We start from the raw sequence: 21,659 nt of genomic DNA on the forward strand, positions 1-21,659 counted from the left end.
AGCCCAGGTAGAAGAAACAGAGGCCCGGCCTGTGCGGTGGTGCAGGAACATGAAGATTGAGGTGGGAAGGAAGGGCACAGTTGGTTTATGGAGGCCTTTCTGTGCCTCGGAGGATCTGGGCTCTGTCAGCAGGACCCACGTGTCCACTGAAGACTTGGAGCCAGGGAGTGACCTCGGGTTTGTGTCTTTAGAAGGATGATTTCTGCTCTGGAGAATTGAAGGGGCATTTCTAGCAGCAGAGAGCCAGGGGGCAGTTGGCGGGCCCCGGGCAACTCGTGAATGGGCATTTGCTGTTGCCTCAGCCTTTGCCTGAAGCGCTCTTTCATCCCTCAGAGCTGAGCTTAAATGTCACTGCCCACGAGAGCGTTCCCTTGCATCGGCCCCGTGCCTGCCTTCCACCACTTTGCTCTCCCTTGTCTGTAGTTTTCTACGCTCTACTCGGCCCTGTTTTGCTCTCTGTCCCTCCCCACGTTGTCAACTTCGTGAGGGCGGGGACCTTTTCTCGTTCCCCTCTGTATCCCCCATGCTTAGCATCCTGGCGCCGTAAAGTAAATCCAGGGAACGAGTCTGTTAGCTCATCTAGGGAAGGTTTCCCGCGGGCGTCCCTGGGCAGGTGGCGTTCTAGGCCCTGGGGACACGAAGATGCGCACGGCCTACCTCCCGGCTTCGGGGGGCTCCTCTGCCCCTGCTCTGGGTGGGGCCTGTTCCCTTCTGGCCGCTGCCCCCAGAGCTCCCTGGCTTCCTTTCAAGTTCGCCTGGAACCTCGCGTTCGGTCTGGAGGCCCCTTCGCCTTCGCTCACCCTGCCTCCTGCACCTCACCTTGTGTTGGGTGGCTTTTCCCATCTGCTGCCTTCCTGGGTGGCATCCACTGTCTGGGCTTGGGGCTCTTCTTTCACTCGGTAAGACCTACACGCCCCAGCCAGCTCTGCTGACAGCTTCCGGGGAGCCCATGGCCAGGGGACTCGGTGGCGCCTATGCGGTCTCTGAAAAGTACGCCCCTCTCTGCCTCCTGCCCCCCACCCCGGTATCTGGCCCTGTTGTTTACACTGACTGTGGTGACAAGGCTTGGCGGGCTCCCAGCTGGGGGGTGGGAGTGCCTCTCTCCAGACTCTCTCTCCTGTCCTACTGGCCTTCCGTTCTTTGGCTTGGGGTGGAAGGATGCCCCCGACCCATCCTGACCCTGGATTCCCAGCAGTCCCCCTTGATCTCTCCTGACCTGCAAGCATCCTGATCCTTCTTTTCACTCCTGATTCTAGAAGGTCACTTGTCCCCTGGGGTCTGGGCAACTTGGCTGATAGATTGCCCGTGCAGTCGTTCCTTTTTTCCATGGTCTTCATCCCACTGCGGCAGGGTTGTGCCCAAGGGCAGAGGCTGTAGCTCCCAACCAGGCCTCTGGGGTCTTGTGGGAAACCCCGTCGTAGTCTCACCCCTCTTCTGTTGTGTGGGTTCTGTCAACCCCTCAGGCTCCCTCACACTCCCCAGGGTGTACTCAGACCTCAAAGACACACGTGTCCCCTGGCTCAAGGCCCCCCAGGCTGGGCTCCCATGGAGGGGACGTTCACGCTGCTGAGGACAGACCTGTTACCACAGAGAGCTGATGAGCCTTTCTCCCTTCCCTAGCACGGTCCGGAGAAGCTCCTCTGCCTTAACCAGGGGATGGGGGCTGTGGATGCCGTCGCCTGGGCCGTCCTGGGTCCTCCACTCTCGCCCCCCTTTTATTCTGAAGCCTGGGCCTCTTGGCAGCAGAGGGATGGCTGGCCTGCCCCGATGGGAGGCGAGCCCCTGTCCACAAGTGGCTCTGGGTCTCCCAGTTAACTTCAAGAAACTATGCTTAAGGAAGGAAAAAAAAAAAAACTTAGAGGAGCATACTTGAAAGTGATAGCCATGTAATGTGGTGTGAATTTAACTTTGATCCCTTTGTTTTAAATTAAGATCACTGTTAATTATCTTTTTAAATGACAAAAAGCTTACTGAAAGAAAAGAAAAAAGGCTTCTGTTTAAAGGAGAATAAGGTAATTTGGGGACATGTGTTGTAATTTTCTGTTCATTAAAAAGTCATTTTAAATTACAATGAGAAAGGAACACCCTTTAATTAATTTTTATATAAAAGTTTATTTAAAATAATCCTTTTCTGTCAAAGCCACGGTTCTTAGTTCTTCACACGTTACTCACTGAGTCCTCTATGACCCCAAGTAGTAGGGCCATAATTTTCCCCTTTGTACTGATGGGGAAACTGAGGCTGGAGGTTGAAAAACTTCTCCAAGGGATCCAAATTACAAAATGTAACCTGGTTCTTACTCCTGTTTGGGCTTCCTTTTTGCAGTCAGGGTTTGATGGTGGGGCGATAACACAGGTGGGAGTTGGTCCTTTCTGATACCCTCTGTTTGTACAGGGATCTAATTGTTCACCAGTCGCTGTCCCAGGTATGGTGTCTCTTACCTTTGCAGCAGCTCTGTGAGGTGGATGTGCTTCTAGGGAGACTGGCTCACTGAGTGCAGGCAGTACAGGAGCTCAGGTCTTTGGCCTTTTGAGTCCAGTGTCCACTGTGTCCTTGTACTGGCCACCGTTAGTTTGCAGAAACACCAGAAGCCGGCAGTTCCTGGAAAGACCCTGCTTTTGACGTGCAACGTCTTACAAGAGCGTTCACAAGCTCTCTGTATTTATTCTCTTTAAAATCATGGATAGGGAAGGAATATTCTATCATCTCGTTGTCAGTGATTAAGTATTATTTTCTACTTTGGCCTGAGCATGTGAACTTTGAATGCCTCTTGAAACATGCAGCTGTTTCCTTGATTAAGTAATTTTATGTTTTTCTCCACACTGGATCAGCTGTTGACAGGTGTTGCTAGTCTGTTATTGGCCCATGGTTTCATTGATAACTGTGTGTGCTCTTCCGAGATGAAATGCTAGTTTGGCGCAGAAATCAGACTAGTTTGTATATTTGATTTGTTGAAAATAATAGAACTTTTGAGGGCTTTTTATGCCAAGTACTGTGTTCAAACCTTTATTTACAGTATTCTCGTAGCATTCTCCTCAGATGAATACTAGGATTATTATGCAGATGAGGAAATTGAGGCTCCAAAGGTGAGTGAGTGACCTACGGAGCTGCCTTACCCTCTTGGATGAAATTAGGAATCTGTGCTTAAAAAACACTTTGAAGTTAAATCTGTGGAAAGAATAAACATTTAAGAAGATTAAGGTTATATCTAAATGGTACATGCATATCAGCATTATAAATTTGACTGAAATTTTTCAACTTATCCTGGAATAAAACTAAAACGAAAACTAAAACAAGTACAAAACGAAACACATCTCTAGGTATTTTGAGTGATTCAGCGAGATTCCTAGAGTTGACCCCCCGTTGGGGTCAAGTCCCCTTCCTCTGGCTTCACCACCAGCTAACAGATACAGGTTTTCGGGAGATTTTTCCCAGTGTGCTGCTGCTTCCAAACTAGAGAATTTGACCTGATGCAAACAGTAACATTTATAATCTGAATATTCCTTTCTGACTGTCTGACTTGAGTACTCTTGAGAGACAAAAAAAATTTAATGCCATTGATTAATTTTTAGAAGTGTAACTTTTACTTACTACGTATTCCGTGCATTTTTTTTTTTTTTAACAGTCACACGGAAGAGAAGACTCAGTGGGAACATCCGAAAACTGGGAAAAGAAAGCGAATAGCAGGAGGTTTGTATGTTGTTGTCATAAAGCAGAGACTTTTGTATTTAAAGCATTAATGAGATGGGAAAACTGTCACAGGAGCTGGACTCTCCCTCTGGGGAGTTTGTAGGATTCGGTAGAAGGAAGTGATGAGCTCTTGGGGTGGAGTGCTTAGGATGATTTCTTAAATAAGAAGGTATTAAAATAATAGGGGCCTTGAATTCACAGTTCATTAGATTTTTCCATAGTTGCCCTGCTTGTAAAGTTGGTCTTGGTTCCTATCCTGGAATTAAATACATCAGCGTTTGATAGAATTCGTAAAGCTTGCCTTGACTTGTAGGTGCTTCTGAGTAAGTGTGTCATGCATGGAATAGAAGTGTAAGAAGGTCCCTGCTCTCAAGAGGTTGAGGGTCCATTTGAAAAGACAACATGTGCCCTTGGGAAAAAAATGCAACCGGTCTATAATATGAATCTTCACAAGTCAGCATATGAATGGTATTGGGTGCCTGCTGTAGTGTAGATAACGTTCTGGGAACTCATTCAAGGGAGAATTCATGTTGGTTGGAGCAACCAGTAAGGGTTTTGTGAAAAGCAGAAGCTGAATGGAGTGTTGAAGAATGATCAAGAACGAAATAGTATTTTATTTTATTTTATTTTTTGGCCACATGGCTTTCAGGATCTTAGTTCCCCGACCAGGGATTCAACTCAGGCCCAGCAGTGAACGTGTGGACTCCTAACCACTGGACTGCCAGGGAATTCCCAAGAATGAAATAGCCTTAAAAATAGAGTTGCCATATGATTCAGCAGTCCTGCTCCTGGGCATATATCCAGAAAAAAACCGTAATTCAAAAAGCTGCACGCACTCCTATCTTCATAGAAGCACTATTCACAGTAGCCGAGACATGGAAGTAACTTGACTATCGATCAAAAGATGAATGGATAAAGATGATGTGGTATTGGGTTGGCCAAAAAGTTCCTTCGGTTTTTAAGTAAAAATAAGACACATTTTTCATTTTCCCAAGAACTTTATTGAACAACATATTCACTGTTTTGTTCCACTACCTTCTGCCATTTTTCAGGCAACTTCATAATTCCATCTTCCCAGAACTTTTTATCTTTTTGAGCAAAGAACTGTTCCAGGTACCTTCTACTGTCTTCCAGAGAATGGAAATATTTTCCATTAAGAGAATTTTGTAAAGACCGAAACAAATGGAAATGCGAAGGTGCAATGTCTGGTGAATACGGCAGATGAATCAGAACTTCCCAGCCAAACTGTAACAGTTTTTGCCTGGTCATCAAAGAAACATGCAATCTTGCATTACCCTGATGGAAGATGATGCGTTTTCTGTTGACTAATTCCGAACGCTTTTCGTCGAGTGCTGCTTTCAGTTGGTCTAACTGGGAGCAGTACGTGTTGGAATTAATCGTTGGTTTTCCAGAAGGAGCTCATATTAGAGGACTCCCTTCCAATCCCACCATATACACAACATCACCTTTGGATGAAGACTGGTTTGCTGTGGTTGGTGGTGGTTCATTTTGCTTGCCCCACGATTTCTTCCGTTACACATGATTGTACAGTATCCACTTTTCGTCGCCCGTCACAATTTGTTTTAAAAACAGAATATTTTCCTTACGTTTAAGTAGAGAATTGCATACAGAAATAAGGTCAAGAAGGTTTTTTTTGCTTAACTTATGTGGAACCCAAACATCAAAGCGATTAACATAACCAAGCTGGTGCAAATGATTTTCCACGCTCGATTTGGCTATTTTGAGTATATCGGCTATTTCCTGCATGGTATAATGTTGATTGTTCTCAATGTCTCGATTTGATTGCTATCGACTTCAACTGGTCTACCCGACCATGGAGCATTGTCCAGTGAGAAATCTCCAGCATGAAACTTCACAAACAACTTTTGACACATTCCATCAGTCACAGCACTTTCTCCATACACCGCACAAATCTTTTTTTTGTGTTTCAGTTGCGTTTTTACCTTTCTTGAAATAATAAAGGATAAAATGCTGAATATGTTGCTTTTTCCCCTCCATCTTCAATATTAAAATGGCTACACAAAAATTCACCAGTTTTGATGTTTTTTTAAAAGGCATGCTGTTATGACGGCTGTCACAGTACAGTCTAACAAAATTGTTTCGAATGAAGTTAGACAACTAAGCACTAATAGAGTCATCTTATGGAAAACACCAAACAAATTTTTTGGCCAACCCAGTACAAAGGAGTATTACTCAGCCATAAAAAAGAATGAAATAATACCATTTGCAGCAACATGGATGGACCTAGAGATTATCATACTAAGTGAAGTAACTCAGAAAGAGAAAAACAAATATCATATGGTATCACTTATATGTGGAATCTAAAATATGCCACAAATGAACATATCTACGAAACAGGAACAGATTCACAGACATAGAGAACAGGCTTGTGGTTGTGAAGGTGGGGGTGAGGGAGGGATGGATTGGGAGATTGGGTTTAGCTGATACAAACTTATATATAGAATTGGTAAACAACAAGGTCCTACTGTATAGCACAAGAAACTGTATTCAATATCCTGTGATAAAGCATAATGGAAAAGAATATGAAAAATAATATATGTCAAACTGAGTCACTGCTGTACAGCAGAAGTTAACACTGTAAATCAACTATACTTCAATAAAATTAAAAAAAAAAAGAATGAAATAGTGTTAATTCCAAGCAAGAGGCAGAATGTAGAGTCTGGTTGGGGTAATGGGCCTTCTGTACCTGCCATAGTTGGAGCACGTGACCTGCTGGTCTGGTGGGATAGGTCTGGGGCTGGAAGGGCAGGGGCTTCAGTTCACCCCACCCCACCCCCACCCCCACCCCCACCCCCACCCCCACATAGACCTGTTGTCCTTCTGTGTTTCAGATTTGCCCTATGGATGGGAACAAGAAACTGATGAGAATGGACAAATGTTTTTTGTCGAGTAAGTGTCTACAAAAAAACTTCTTAGCCATCTTGCTTTTATTTAATTAATTAATTTATTTTTAATACATTTATTTATTTATTTTTGGTTGCATTGGGTCTTTGTTGCTGCACGTGGGCTTTCTCTAGCTGTGGCAAGCCGGCGCTACTCTTTGTCGCGGTGCGCGGGCTTCTCATTGCGGTGGCTTCTCTTATTGTGGAGCGTGGGCTCTAGGCGTGCGGGCTTCAGTAGTTGTGGCTCGCAGGCTCAGTAGTCGTGGCACACAAGCTTAGTTGCTCCACGGCATGTGCAATCTTCCCGGACCAGGGCTTGAACCCGTGTCCCCTGCATTGGCAGGTAGATTCTTAACCACTAGGGAAGTTCCATCCTGCTTTTTAATAGGAACTTTTTTGTACAAGGAATATACATTGACTGTAGGAAAATATTATATAGTGTATAAGTGTAATCCTATCAGCAGGACTAACTGCTTTTAGCAATTTTTGGATTTTTTTCTTCCAGTCTTTCTATATAAGTGCTTAAAAAAAAAAAGTATTGCACTAACTGTTTGGTAAACTGTTTTTTCTACATAATTCTTATGAGCATTTTCTCATATCTTTATAAATTTTTGAAGACAATGATGTTTAACGGTTATATAGTATTATTTTGTATAGATATACTGTAATTTATCAAATTACCTACTGGGCATTGATGTTGTTAAATTCTTGTGATCTGGCTTCTGTACAGGCAGACCTTGTCTTATTGCACTTTGCAGATACTGCGTTTTTTACAGATTGAAGGTTTGTGGCAACTCCCCCTCAAGGGAGTCTTTTGGCTCCATTTTTCCAGTAGCAGTTGCTCGGTTCGTGTCTCTGTGTCACGTTTCGGTAATTTTCGCAATATTTCAGACCCTCCACTAGCAAAAACGTTGGTGACTCACCGAAGTCTCAGGTGACGGTTAGCATTTTTTAGCAATCGAGTATTTGTTAATTAAGGTGTGTATATTTTTTTAGACATGCTGTTTCACACTTAATAGACTGTAGTGTAAACATAACTTTCATACGCTCTGGGAAACCACACAATTTGTGTGACTCGGTTTATTGCGTGCGACACTGACTTTTTTTTTAAGTTTATTTATTTATGGCTGCGTTGGGTCTTCATTGCTGCACGCGGGCTTTCTCTAGTTGCAGCGGGCGACCGGGGGTTACTCTTTGTTGTGCGCAGGCTTCTCGCTGCGGTGGCTTCTCTTGTTGTGGAGCATGGGCTCTAGGTGTGTGGGCTTCAGTAGTTGTGGCTTGCAGGCTCTAGAGCATAGGCTCAGTAGTTGTGGCGCATGGGCTTAGTTGCTCTTCGGCATGTGGGATCTTCCCGGACCAGGGCTCGAACACGTGTCCCCTGCATTGGCAGGCGGATTCTTAACCACTGCGCCACCAGGGAAGCCTGACACAGACTTTATTGTATTGGTCTGGAACTGACCCTGCAATGCAGTATCTCCAAGGTATGCCTGTAATTATAAAGAGCATCCTCCTCTGTAAAACTATCCTTGGAATAAATTCCAGTAACAAACAGCAACAGTAACCACGCATCTGGCACCTAACATGAGCCAGGCATGTTCTAACCAACTTATACCTGTAGTATCAGCTCATTCAGTCCCTGAAGTGCCCTAAGGGAGGCGAGCGCTGGGCTGCCTGGCCAGTCATTTCCCCACTCTGATCCCGTTAGAGAGGTGTGCTGGTAAATGCTTAACAACCAGTTCCCTGGGGGGAAAAGCCCATATTTGTTTCCGTGGTATAAGTACTTCCCCTATAGCTTATTTCCAGCGACCGAGGTAAAGTCACTGAGGAGTTGGGAAGAGAGATGCACATTTGGGTCTTGTGAGCCAGGGTGACCCGGCTGCCCCCCTGCTCTGTCCTCTGTAAGACACTGGAGTCAAAATGCTTATCTGGCATCTGTGGTTATAAGTAAAATGAAAGTCGGATTATTCTTGAGTCTTAGTGTTTATGGGGTGACGAGTATTGATTTTAAACTGTGTATAATTTTACACACACATACATGTTACAAATACATTTTTTTTTTAATGTTTTTATTTATTTTTTGGCTGCACCGTGGGGCTTGCGGGATCTTAGTTCCCCGACCAGGGATCGAACCTGGGCCCTCGGCAGTGCAAGTGCTGAGTCCTAACCACTGGACTGCCAGGGAATTCCCACAAATGCATTTTAAATCATGAAATCTTTCTTTCTGGAGAGTTCTTAATAGTTTTCAAGATATTTTGAGGTCTATCTCAAACCCCGAGATCACATTTAAAATGTAAAAAATAAACCTGTTCTGTAAGGAGCAGCCTATTCATCTGTATGAACAGGTTGTACTGATGTATTTTAATATGTTGTTTATACTACCAGTATAGTTTAATATTCTTTCTACAAGATTTCAGTCAACTCCAAATCAAAACTACAGTGTGTGAGTACAGCCTTATAATGAAAATTATTAGAATTTCAGTAGTTGGCTGGTTTCATATTTACTGTCTTTCATCATTTTGAGTTTTCTACTTCTTTACCAATCTTCTTAGGCCCTTGCACATAAGAGATTTAATTGAAATCTACTGACAAGAGTGCCTGATGGATCTTATAGCCACATTTACATGAATTAAAAGAAAAAAACCCCAAAGCCTACTCCATGTTTGAGATCTGAGGGTACAAGGCAGTGCTTTGTATGTTACAGCCTATTTTATGGGCAGTTCTGAAGAAAATGCTTCGACGGCTGTCTTTCTAGGCAGAAATATAATCCTTCTGGAGGCCAGAAGATAGATTAAATGGACCCGGGTCTTTCCGGGGTTAAGAATAAGCCTTTTTTAGTCCATGAAAAATGGGGTTTGCCTAGCCTAAACTATAAGATTATCTTGTAATTATAAATGCCTGTGTTCACTGCTGTAGGTTCACTGCTTTCTCCTTTTCTTTGCAGCCACATAAATAAAAGAACTACCTACTTGGACCCAAGACTGGCATTTACTGTGGACGATAATCCTACGAAGCCAACCACCAGACAGAGATACGACAGCAGCACAACCGCCATGGAAATCCTCCAGGGCCGGGATTTCAGTGGCAAAGTGGTCGTGGTTACCGGAGCGAATTCGGGAATAGGTAGGTTGTTAACTGACAGCGATGGTTGTTGTTATTATTATTTTTTTTTGTCACTGCTATGATGAAATCTGCTTTAGTCTAACCATAAGAAAACTTTGTTTGGTGGTTCTCTAATTTAAAAGGTATTTATAGCCTTTTCAGCTATCGTGTCATTAAAGTTCTGGACCCTTTTTCAGTCCCAGTGTTTCCATGGAAGGAGGGCCGTGTCAGGGCTGACCTTGAATTCTCTGAAAGCTGAACACTCAGCGGAAGATGGTGGCTATTTTGGTTCTTCAGGATGAGAGACAGCTGGCTCTGTCTAGGAGTTTCTGACCTGGTCTGCGTGGTGTGCGGTCATGGTCCAGTTACCTGGGTTCTTCGGCCCAACACTGACTGGTAATGGAATATTGGGAACAGTGGTGTGTCAGGGCTTTGGGACAAAGGACACTGCAGCTGTCCGTTGGTTACGGAGAATATGATTTTCTTTGGAGAACAGGATCTTCTTTCTTTGCAGAGTCGGAGAATTAGCTGCCCTCTTGGTTGCCTGCGTTTAACTGCGGTGGCGGTCATGAGGGAGGGGCTCCGGGGGTGTCCTCTCCTTAGCCTCATGGGCTGGTAGAGAAGCTGCGGCAAAGCAGATGCTCCTGCGTTCACTCTCCAGATGATTTAATTCTTACTTTGCTTTGGTCTATTGACATGAATGTCTGAATCTGTGAGAACCAGCTGCTTTGAGTAAGGATACGCATCCTCAGGTTAATTTACAGAGACAAAACATGGAATTGTGCTCAGCTGTCTTCTGGCAAGTTCGCTCCTTTTCACCCTTCATGGTGCTCCCCACCTCACTGGCCTTCTCTCTCACCAGCTTTGTCTCCTCACCGGTTTGTGTATCCCCTGCACTTCTTTCTCTGTCTTGCTTCATTTTCGGTGACCTCTTCTTGAACTTGCAGAAGCATTCCCTGGTATCATCAGGGCACGTATAGGAAGTGACATACATTCTTGACATACATCAATTGTTATATAGTACAGGGTTGAAAATCTAACAAGCTACGGTCCCAGAGCGGAACTTTTGACTGTACCTGTCCATTAAGGCAAAGAAGCATATGGAATTTTTTTTTTAAATGAAAGGGATTTATTTAAAATCAACTCTCAGACCTCATCCTGGGCTCAGAATATGTTCAGTTCGGTTTTCTGAATCACATCGGGGTTCATTCTATTGTCATCGATAGGAAAAGCTGATGATGCTATATTAAAAGTAACAGCTGGATCCTCAGTCGTCCAGGAAACCGTGTGTTGTGTGGATGGCGTTGACTACCGTTACGTGAGCGTGTGGACCAAGACAGTGTAGAATAATTAAGAAAAAATAAGGACTTAAGTAAAATACCTCTTCTTATTTAACACTCAGTTAACCAGAGAATTAACTATAAGATCTCATTCCCTTAATCTCGTGGCTAGACAGTTTCTTCCTTTCATAAGTAAGATAAGTGACTACTGATGGTTTGTGTGTAAGTGTTGAAACTTGGCCGTGTCTGACATTAGATGGCAGGCCTTCTGAAGCTCTGCTGAAGATTTGCCGCGTGAGGCCTATGACGTCATGATCCAGGACTAAAGGCACTGGTCCAGAATATTCAAAGAGCTATGTGTAGTTGGGTATTGCATCCTGGTCGGAAGGGAGGATGAGGTTCTGAAGCATTGAGAAGAAATGTGTCGGTCAGAGTGGACCTCGGACCTCTCGGAGGCAAGCTCTGTGCCTCTTCCCAGCTGCCGCTTCCCCTTCCTGAGGTTCCTGATCTTTCTTGTGGGCCCTGCAAGTAGGTGCCCGTGGTCCGGTCACATGTGATGGTAAGTCGGACAGCTCAGGCTGGAAGGGAGGTTGGGGAAGGTCTCCAAGCGCGCCCCCCCATCCCCATTTCCCCAGCTCGAACCTTCATTGCCTTCAGCTCTGCCTGGTCTCCCCGTGACCCCTCCAGTCTCGAGAAGCCCGAGTCCAGGGGAGTGCTGGAGATTTGTCTGCTTAATATTTGAAACAACATCAGACCGAACATTCCAGGCAATCAGATCCTCGCAAAGAACTCTGGCGCTGCAGCCGTGGTATCAGGCTTAAAGCAAAGAGCCGAAGGCAAGCCCGTGGCTTTGCCGTCATCACTTAGGCAGCTTTTATATCCCACGCGGCTGCCTTAGAGAGTGTCCTTGTCCAAGTAGGCTGTGCCTTCCAGATAAATTTCTTCTCCTGAACTATGAAACACGCCAATTTAGAAATCGCTATCACCACTCTGTTTCTGCCCCTTTCAAATGGAACAGCTGAGCGCAGAGTGAATCAGGCATCTTCGCTCCCAACACTCCTCGGCGTTCGGGAGTCATCTTCTCTTAAAGCTTGAACGGTGTTGGCCTGCACTTTTCCTCTTGCTGCTCAGGGGAGCCCGGTTCCTACGTGTGAACTGTCCAGTCTTTAGCCTCATGGATGTCTGTGCTCTTGGGAGCAGAGTGGGCTGTTACAAAACACCGGTCTTTATTTTGAGAGTGGTGATTCCACAGCTAAAAACACAGGTAACCTAATTGGCTTTACAAAGGTTGGTTTACAAATCTGGTATTCCCAGTGATGCTTTTTGTTCGTGTTTTTGAATTCCCTGCAAGGCACCTGTCTGTTGGACTTGCCATTGGGAGGGGGCTCTCTGTTGTGAAGGGGACGCTCGGGCGGTGAGAGGGGACGCCTTCCCTGGTGGACGGCAGGGACGTGCCAAGACACTGCCCCCTTTGACGTGGCCTCTATGTAGATTCTCTCTTGTCGTCCATGTTGGGTACCTCGCCCCCCCTCCACCCTGGCTGTAAGGGATACAGAACTGTATTTTGAACTTTGGATATTTTATGTTCCGAAGGCAATTGGAGGGACTCTTGCTTATTAATTCAGCTTATAAAGATCAGGGTGGTGCAGGTCTGTAGACGGATTCAGAGGAAATGCCACAATAAAGCGTTTTGCATTCTTGGAAGTTTGTAGGCAGATACTGCGGTTGACTGGGTTCAGCTGTCCAGATGGGGAGTCGGCAAACTACAGCCCGTGGGCTAAATCTGACTCCCGCCTGATCTTGCAAGTAAAGTTTTACTGGACCATGGCCACGCCTGTTTATTTCTGTTTTGTCTGTGGCTGTTTTCATGTGACCAGCAGAGTTGCATAAATACGGCAGAGACCCTGTGGCCTGCACAGCCTAGAATATTTACTGTCTGGCCCTTAATGGAAAACGTTTGCCTACCCCTGCCTCAGATGGTCTAATCCCTTTCAAAATAAGATCACCCCAGCATGCTGTGAGTCAGCCTCAAGTTAGGTGAAATTTAGATAAAGCGGATGCCCCAGGCCATGAGGAAGATGGTGGCAACACATTATACATGTCTGTTGGGGATGCCCCCGCAGTGCCTGTGCCTCCTGCCTCACCTCTGTCCCCAGCTTTAGGGAGCTGCAGGCCTTAGGACGTTGCAGCCTCTGAAATGACACTCTTCTCTCATCGACCTTTGTTTAATGAGCCTTCTGAACCCTAAGAACTTCGTGTAGATTGAGCGCTGTAGCTTGTGGACCTGTCTCGGTGGAGCTCAGCCTCTCAGTGTCCACGGGGAAGTCACCTGTGCACCCAGAGCTTCCTTCCGCCAGCAGACCGCGAGGCCGGGAGCCCCGGTCCCGACGGCTAAGCCGTAGAGGCGAGGGAGGAGTTCATTTCTGTTTGTGCTCAGCTTAGCGCTGGGCAGGAAGGGGCGGGGTGGGTGTCCACGGCGACCTGGAGTTAGTGGCTCGATGCCTCTGATTTGGTAAAAAACGAAAACAAAAAAACGAATGGAGATGGCTTCAACATGGTGATCATTAAATATGGACCTTAATGCGAAGTCTCCGGAGAGGGGGTCTCAGAGGCTTCCTGTTGCGGAAGATCCCATAGCTGCTTCTCTAGACTCAGCCTGTCAATCGAGCGGATTGGGCTCTGCTTATAAATAGCTCAGTACAAAATGCTGCCTTCTCAAATCTGAGGGCTGACATGTGCTCCTCCAAGGCCGGACCCTTCTCACGAGGGATTACCTGAATGCCTAAATATGGGGCAGCGCCTGCCCTGCACACTGGCCCTGGGAGCGGGGACGTTTGTTGGAAATCGTGCAGGTAGTTGTAGGGTGCAGATGGATCATCGTGGCACCTACGGAGTGAAATCCAGGTTCTGTCAAACAACCATTGAAAAAATATTAACAAGTATGCACAGCTTAGCCATTTTCAGTCTCCTGTTCACTGGCAATGATGGATGATAAAGCTTTCTTCCTAACTTCCAGTCTTAAACCAGTAGTGGTTAAAATTTGGTTTTTGAATCCCTCTCCGAGTACAGTCAGGATGAAAAGTTTCTTCGACCCTTTGAAGTTTCATAACACTGGGCTGTTTCGAATGTTATGACTTGAAATCTGGAATAGCCTGGCCTGGTTTCGATTTGTGAGTCAGAGGACCCGTTAACAAGAACAAAACTGTTTTTTTGCCTGAACATACACAAGCTAGCCACCTTAGCATACACCAGGAAAATTTATTTTGGGACTGACACTTTAATTTTCTATTGGTATTTATGTTATGTATAATAATCCTCCCTAAGGTTCATTACAGGGATTCTAATAATGTGTGTACGTGTATACACACACTTATATACCAAAATTGATATACTTTGAGATATAAAAAGTATTTGCTCAAGCTATCAAAGTCAACCCCAAATTTGTTCTTGAAACAAAATGAAGGTATTGGATTTCCATGTGGGAATCCCAAAATGTTGTAGTTTAATGTTGAAATTGGTTGTTTTGGCTTAGAGAGCCTGTTTTTTAGAGCTTGGGGTCTTCTTGCAAAATCATGTGTTGAAATTACAGTGTGAAGTGGAGTTGCCATATTGTTTTATCGTACAAATCATCACCGCGATGAATTCATATCTGGTGTAGATTCTACCAGTTCTACGGTAATACAAGAGAAGTGCTTTTCTTCATGTAGAAAAGTGTATTCATTGTTAACATTTTAAACCCACACTTTGACAGTAATGAACCAGACTCTTCTTCTCCACCCTCAGATCTTTGTTTTCTTTTCCACACCTAGTGTTACTAAAATTTGCCTTCTAGCCTAAATCATGCCTTTGACTTTTCTTCCTCAGTTATTCCAAAAGATCCCATAAATTCGAGGCCATAGGCCACCTTAGAGTCATTTTCTTGGTTAAAACTTACTCATATGGGGTCATTACACTAGGGATCTTGAAATGCCTGATTACAGTTTTCTTTCCGGTTGTCAACAAGACTTAAACTAGTGGGATTTTTTTTTTTTTAAATTATTTTTTTGCAGTACATGGGCCTCTCACTGTTGTGGCCTCTCCCGTTGCGGAGCACAGGCTCCGGACGCGCAGGCTCAGCGGCCATGGCTCACGGGCCCAGCCGCTCCACGGCATGTGGGATCTTCCCCGACTGGGGCACGAACCTGCGGCCCCTGCATCGGCAGGCGGACTCTCAACCACTGCGCCACCAGGGAAGCCCCTAAAACTAGTGCGATTTTGACCTTTATCTTCTTTTTAAGAACCTGGTGCTCATTAAGTAGAGGAAAATTTTCTGAAATAATCTAAATAATCTTTTGGGAATTCATACTCCCATATATTAAAAAAAATTTTTTTTTAGGTTTTATTATTTTTTTATACAGCACGTTCTTATTAATTATTTTATACATATTAGTGTATATATGTCAATCCCAGTCTCCCAACTCATGCTTTCCCCCCTTGGTGTCTCTACATCTGTGTCTGTTTCTGCCTTGCAAACTGGTTCATCTGTACCATTTTTCTAGATTCCACGTATATGCATTAATATACTAAAATTTTAAAAAAAAATTTAAAAAATTTATTTTTTGGCTGCATTGGGTCTTCGTTGCTGCACGCGGGCTTTCTCTAGTTGCGGTGAGCGGGGGCTACACTTCCTTGCAGTACATGGGCTTCTCATTGCGGTGGCTTCTCTTGTTGTGGAGCACGGGCTCTAGGTGCATGGGCTTTAGTAGTTGTGGCTCGCGGGCTCTAGAGTGCAGGCTCAGTAGTTGTGGTGCACGGGCTTAGTTGTTCCGCGGCATGTGGGATCTTCCCGGACCGGGACTTGAACCCATGTCCCCTGCATTGGCAGGCAGATTCTTAACCACTGTGTCACCAGGGAAGTTGCCAGACTCCCATTTTAATTTAAAAGCATTTGTGACCATTTCTCTTTTATGCTAAAATAAACCCATATATTGTAAGTAAAATGATTTTGAAATTATTTGTTCTGAGAAACTATTGAGATTTTTGACAATACTGGAAAAAGTCCTTGAATAATATTACATAAAAATTGAGAATTGGGGCTTCCCTGGTGGCGCAGTGGTTCAGAGTCCGCCTGCCAATGCAGGAGACAGGGGTTTGTGCCCCGGTCCGGGAGGATCCCACATGCCGCGGAGCGGCTGTGCCCGTGGGCCGTGGCCGCTGAGCCTGCACGTCCGGAGCCTGTGCTCCGCAACGGGAGAGGCCACAGCAGTGAGAGGCCCGCGTACTGCAAAAAAAAAAAAAAAAAAAAAATTGAGAATTAGTACCTTATGAATTAAACAACCTTTTTTACATTTAAATATTCTTAGACATTGAATATAAATGGGAATCACGTGATCAGAGTATTTTAGAAGCTATATATCTAAAGGAAAAGATCAATTGAAATATTCTAATGAACCTCATCTCATAATTTGGTAATCACATCTAAAAAACTTATTTAAAAACGTATGTAGTAGCACAGGGAGATCAGCTCGGTGCTTTATGGCCACTGCGAGAGATGGGATAGGGAGGGTGGGAGGGAGATGCAAGAGGGATGAGATACGGGAATATATGTGTATGTATAGCTGATTAACTTTGTTATAAAGCAGAAACTAACACAACATTGTAAAGCAATTATACTCCAATAAAAATGTTAAAAAATAAAAATGTAGGACTTCCCTGGTGGCGCAGTGGTTAAGAATCCGCCTGCCAGTGCAGGGGACACGGGTTCGAGCCCTGGTCTGGGAAGATCCCACATGCTGTGGAGCAACAAATAAGCCCGTGTGCCACAACTACTGAGCCTGCACTCTAGAGCCCATGTGCCACAACTACTGAAGCCCACGTGCCCATGCTCCACAATAAGAGAAGCCACGGCAATGAGAAGCCCGCACACCGCAACGAAGAGTAGCCCCCGCTCACCGCAACTAGAGAAATCCTGTGTGCAGCAACGAAGACCCAACACAGCCAAAAATGAATAAATAAAATAAATTTATTTTTGAAAGTATGTAATATATAATAATATATAAAGAATGAGTACCTCATTAGATACCAGCTGAAACATTTTTGTCACATGAGGTCAGTTGAATTTCATACTTGCATGTAGATTGAGATTTTAATTTATTTGCTATAGTGTCAGCATACAAATGAGACTCATACAAGCTGCTATTCATTGCCAAAGTGGTTCAAAAATCATAATTTAAAAATATTTCTGCCCTAATTGAGATTACAGGTGTTTTATCAGGTTTAAAAATTTGGCAATTATTTTACTTAATACCCAATTTTAAAAATTTGGTTTTTTGCTTTTACGTAATACGGTGACATAGCAATTGTCAGGAAAGAAGGGGTCCTATGTATTTTATGTTAATTACCTAAAAGAGAACAGTCTTCATATATATTTATACTTTTCCTCCACTAGAGGGCTCTGTTGCCCTTTGATACAGTTAAACAAAAGCGGTAGCATCTCAATGCAGTTTTCTACCTCTCAGCCGGTCTTGCTTTCATTTTTGTTAAATAATGCCTTTTACTTTTCTAACGTATCTTTTAGGTCTTGTACTTCTTGGTGAAAGAGTTCAAACTGAAGACCGTTACTAGTGTCATGTTTGTTTCTTTCTTCCTTCTCTCCCTCCTCCCCCGCCTCCCGTCCCATTTTTTTCCCCTGGTATGAAATACCAAGGATGAAGAGATCCATTTAATAAAAAGGTCCATTGTATTCAGGGAGCAGCCTGTTCTGCCAGACTACACAAGGGCATGTGTTTTCATGACATTATTGGTTTTGGGTGTGCTGGCCTATCAATAATGTGATTTTTCTTTTTCTAAGTGGAAATTGTTATATTTAAATATTAATGCCTCTGTTTAAGGTTCATTTAGAAGGCCTTGGTGATCTTACAGTTTTTTCTTAGAACATAGCGTTCCTCTGCCCCCCCAACCTACCCAGTGTTATATAACTTATTGTAATTAGATTGTTTAATAATGATATGTTTTTGTAATAGAAAAGAATGTGTCTTTTTGGGCTTAGTGTATGTTTCTTAACTAAGAGGCCATATTAAACCAAATACTTAATATGAAGCAAACAGCCAGTATCTGCACGTACAAGATCTTAAGGAGGGCAGTTTTCATTTTGGCTCTATAACCAAAGTTTGAGGCAACCCAGTAATTGTTTGCTTCAGTTTTCAAACAGAAATTTGGCCCAGAAAAGGAAAACCGTTTTGGCTGTATAAAACTCCTTATTTTAAAATGGGGACAAAATGAATACACCTTATTAAATGCTTTTATGTATTATATATTCTTTTTCTCAACAATTTTTTTCTCTCTTTAAAATGAAAGAGCCAGCAAGCACTGTGAATATACTTTTGTAACAGTGCAAAAACTCCTTCACCAGAGTGAAAATAGTTTGCTCGTTCGTTTACAGATGTGGTCTTTGTCTATCCAGTAAAGATGGTTAAAACTAGATGGCTATTGTGGGAATTATTCCAGACTTGGTAATGAAAGGCGTGCCAACTGTTGGAACCCCCTTGACCATCGCTCATTTACAGTGACACAGCCCACGTCCTTTCTTAATTTTCTGCCGTATATACACAAAATGTTCAGATTCGAGTCCTCAGCCTTTTCCAGAATAACGTCGTGGGCCGGGGGTGGGGGGGTGTCAGTAGAAGGGCCTTCTTGCAAAGATCTCTTAAATTAAGTCTCCGATACATTGATCAAAAGTAAATTCCAAACATCAGAGTTTCTTGCCTGAATTTATGATCTTCCTTTGGCTTAATATGTAACACTGCGTTTCTTGAAGGGCCGGTCTTTATCTGCACCTCCCCACCCCCCCCGTGAATGAGCTAAATGGGAAGTGTCCTCCTGTTTAATGAGTTGTGTGACAGGGCTGGAATCTACTTGTTTCAAATCTGTGTTACTTGTTTACCGGGCTGTGCTGCTTGGCTTTCTGGGTCCTGCTTGTTAGAAGCCACGTTGAGATGGTGCTGTCTCTGAAAGCAAGTCAAGGTCTCCTCCCTAGACTCTGAAAGGAAAACTAAGACAGTGTGCTCCAGCAGGGGGTGGGGTGTGTGTGGAGAGTGTCGACGTGTGTGAGATGGGGTATGGGAGACTCGTTCCAGTGTGTTTAATATTCCTCCCGAGGGTAGGATGGGAGGACTAGCAAGGTGGGTGGAACCAGGCCTTTCGCTGGAACAAATGATCCCCTGGAAAGAGGGACAGAATCAGAATCAAAGAACTTTCTTGTGTAGTTGTATGGAAACTGAAGTTAAAACGAATAACATATTTTTCATTTTCACCCTTACCTCTGAAATGTCCTTAATTATTCCAGATTACTATTTATTGATCGCTGTAATCTTGTCTCATATTGATAGCTTTTTAGAATTCACGAATATCCTGTACCTGTTGTCTTATTTAATTCTCGCCACAGTGCTCACAGGTACCCTGACCTCCAGTTAGGGTGAAAGCACAGAGAGGCGAGGTAACTTGCCCGAGGCCACACAGCTCTTGAGCGGTGGGTGCCTACAGAACTAGAGCAGAGAACTTCAGACTCCATGCCCGGGGCCCTCCCTTCCCCTTGCTGCTGCCTTGTTCCAAGGAATAGTGCTCAGTTCTGCCCAAGCTCTTCCCAAGCAGCTCAGCCAGTCTGTCTGAAATCAACAAATTTATCTTAATGAATCTCGGAAAGCCTGCTCTGGGCCAGGCTGTGTGCTGAGTGTGGTGCCTGTTGGGAGGGGCAAGACTGATGTGATCTCTGAACTGCTGGGTGATCGTGGATTAGTACACGGACACTTTCTCTCTTGAATTCCCCTTTGGTGTTATTTTAAAATAAGTTTGGGGAAAGAATTACGGGGAATGGAAGCTGGCATTTGTCAAACTCACATAAATTCCAGGTGTTAGGCTAGAATTATTTATTGTTATAAAACATGTATTCCTTATGGAAAACTTAGAAAATGCAGAAAAGTAAAAAGAAACATAAATGCAGATAAGGAAAAAAAATCACCCCAAATTATTGCCAACCAGAATTAACTGTCAGTATATAGCATATATGATTCTCAGCATTTTCCCCTTCCCTTTTACTGTGATTTTTCTATTTAACTGTGGTTATGAGCGTGTTTGCCTGTCGTAGAATATTCTACAACAGCTTAAGTGGTTGCATAGCCTTGTATGGTTCCAACCATTCTTCCTCTGTAGCACATTTGGGTGGATTTCAGCTTTATGATAGCCATGGCATGGAGGTGAACATTTTGTAATTAAATGTTTGTACCCATTCGTGACTATTCTGTAGTTTTATTTTCTGGAACTGGAATTGCTGAGTCAGGGCATTTGTTTCCTCATCTTAAAATCTTGGTTTGTTTTGTCAAACCACACCCCTGGAAGCTTGTACCAATTGAGACGCCCATTTGCCCTGCATCCTTGCCAGTCTTGGCATTTAGCATTTTTTAAACGGTATCCCTTAAATTTGCATGTCTCTGATGATTAGATTGATCAGCTCTTCCGGTGTTTGGCCGTTTGTATTTATTCTTCTATGACTCGCCTTTCCGTCTTACGTGCGTAACTATTGGATACGTATCGATTGCTAATTGATTGCCTGATTCATGTGGCAAGATTTAATTTTCAAAATGTCCCTTTGTCTCAGAAGTTAATTTATCTCAAAGTGTCTATTACTTTAAGTACACATTCAATCTTGTGACCCAGAGGCGATTCGTGAGAAGAAAGTTGGCCTCGCTCCCCAGTCTGCTTCACTAAAAACTTCTAAGTCTATATCTTATCTCTTACACCAGCTACAAATCATGGGCACCGCTGCTTCATACCTGCATTTAAGGAGGGAGCACCCCAGGAAACTCAAAATTGGCCAGCTTACGATGGAGACTGAGTCCCAAGATAATGCAGTAGGCGTCAGTCAGTTCTTTGGGTTTTGCAGATTTCCCCCCAGATCTTCTATTAATGGTAGTAACCCCTCTTCAGAGCTTTTCTCTGCATTATCTCATTTGATGAGCCTGGCTCCCGCGTGGCGAAATTGTACCACTGCTGAAAATAGCTCTGCTGACAGGGGAAAGCTTGATAGGTAGTTTCTATCTGGAGAGGCAGCAGGGTGCAGGGGAAGGGATCAGGACTCAGGAAGCAGACGTGACCTAGTTTCCACACCTGGCCCCACCACGACTCATCGAGTGACTTGGGCCCAGTTACTTTCCTTCTCTGAGCGCTTGTTTTGCATCTATGAAACATGGACACTATTTGTACTTTGCACAGTTTTTTTAATATACTTTTTTATTAAAAAATTTTTTTAAATATTTATTTTTGTAAATACTTTATTTAAAAATTAAAAAAAAATATTATTTACTTTTGGCTGTGTTGGGTCTTTATTGCTCTCAGCGGGCTTTCTGTAGTTGCAGCGAACGGGAGCTACTCTTCGTTCATTGCGGTGAGCGGGCTTCTCATCGCAGTGGCTTTTGTGGAGCACGGGCTCTAGGCGTGTGGGCTTCAGTAGTTGTGGCATGTGGGCTCAGTAGTCGTGGCTCGCAGGCTCAGTAGTTGTGGCGCATGGGCTTCGTTGCTCCGCGGCACGTGGGATCTTCCCGGACCAGGGCTCAAACCTGTGTCCCCTGTATTGGCAGGCAGATTCTTAACCACTGCGCCACCAGGGAAGTCCCTGCGCAGTTGTTAAAGACGGGA

The 21,659-nt window shown here is 44.1% G+C and overlaps 1 protein-coding gene and 1 non-coding gene across 7 annotated transcripts in view; one reads left to right on the forward strand and one right to left on the reverse strand.

Annotated features, from left to right (window-relative positions):
• The window catches only part of WWOX (WW domain containing oxidoreductase), a 977,516-nt gene that overhangs the window by 1,645 nt on the left and 954,212 nt on the right, over positions 1-21,659 (forward strand). For all 6 annotated transcript variants that reach the window (XM_060000167.1, XM_060000169.1, XM_060000168.1 and 3 more), the window contains exons 2-4: positions 3,624-3,688; positions 6,562-6,619; positions 9,554-9,732. In XM_060000167.1, the coding sequence (XP_059856150.1) occupies positions 3,624-3,688; positions 6,562-6,619; positions 9,554-9,732 (302 nt within the window). The remainder of the gene's footprint in view (positions 1-3,623; positions 3,689-6,561; positions 6,620-9,553; positions 9,733-21,659) is intronic.
• Positions 8,722-8,794, reverse strand: TRNAA-UGC (transfer RNA alanine (anticodon UGC)). The gene has a single exon. It is a non-coding gene; the product is annotated as a tRNA-Ala (tRNA).

The sequence above is a fragment of the Delphinus delphis genome, chromosome 20 (assembly GCF_949987515.2).
Source record: "Delphinus delphis chromosome 20, mDelDel1.2, whole genome shotgun sequence".
NCBI classification, from domain to species: Eukaryota; Metazoa; Chordata; class Mammalia; order Artiodactyla; family Delphinidae; genus Delphinus; species Delphinus delphis.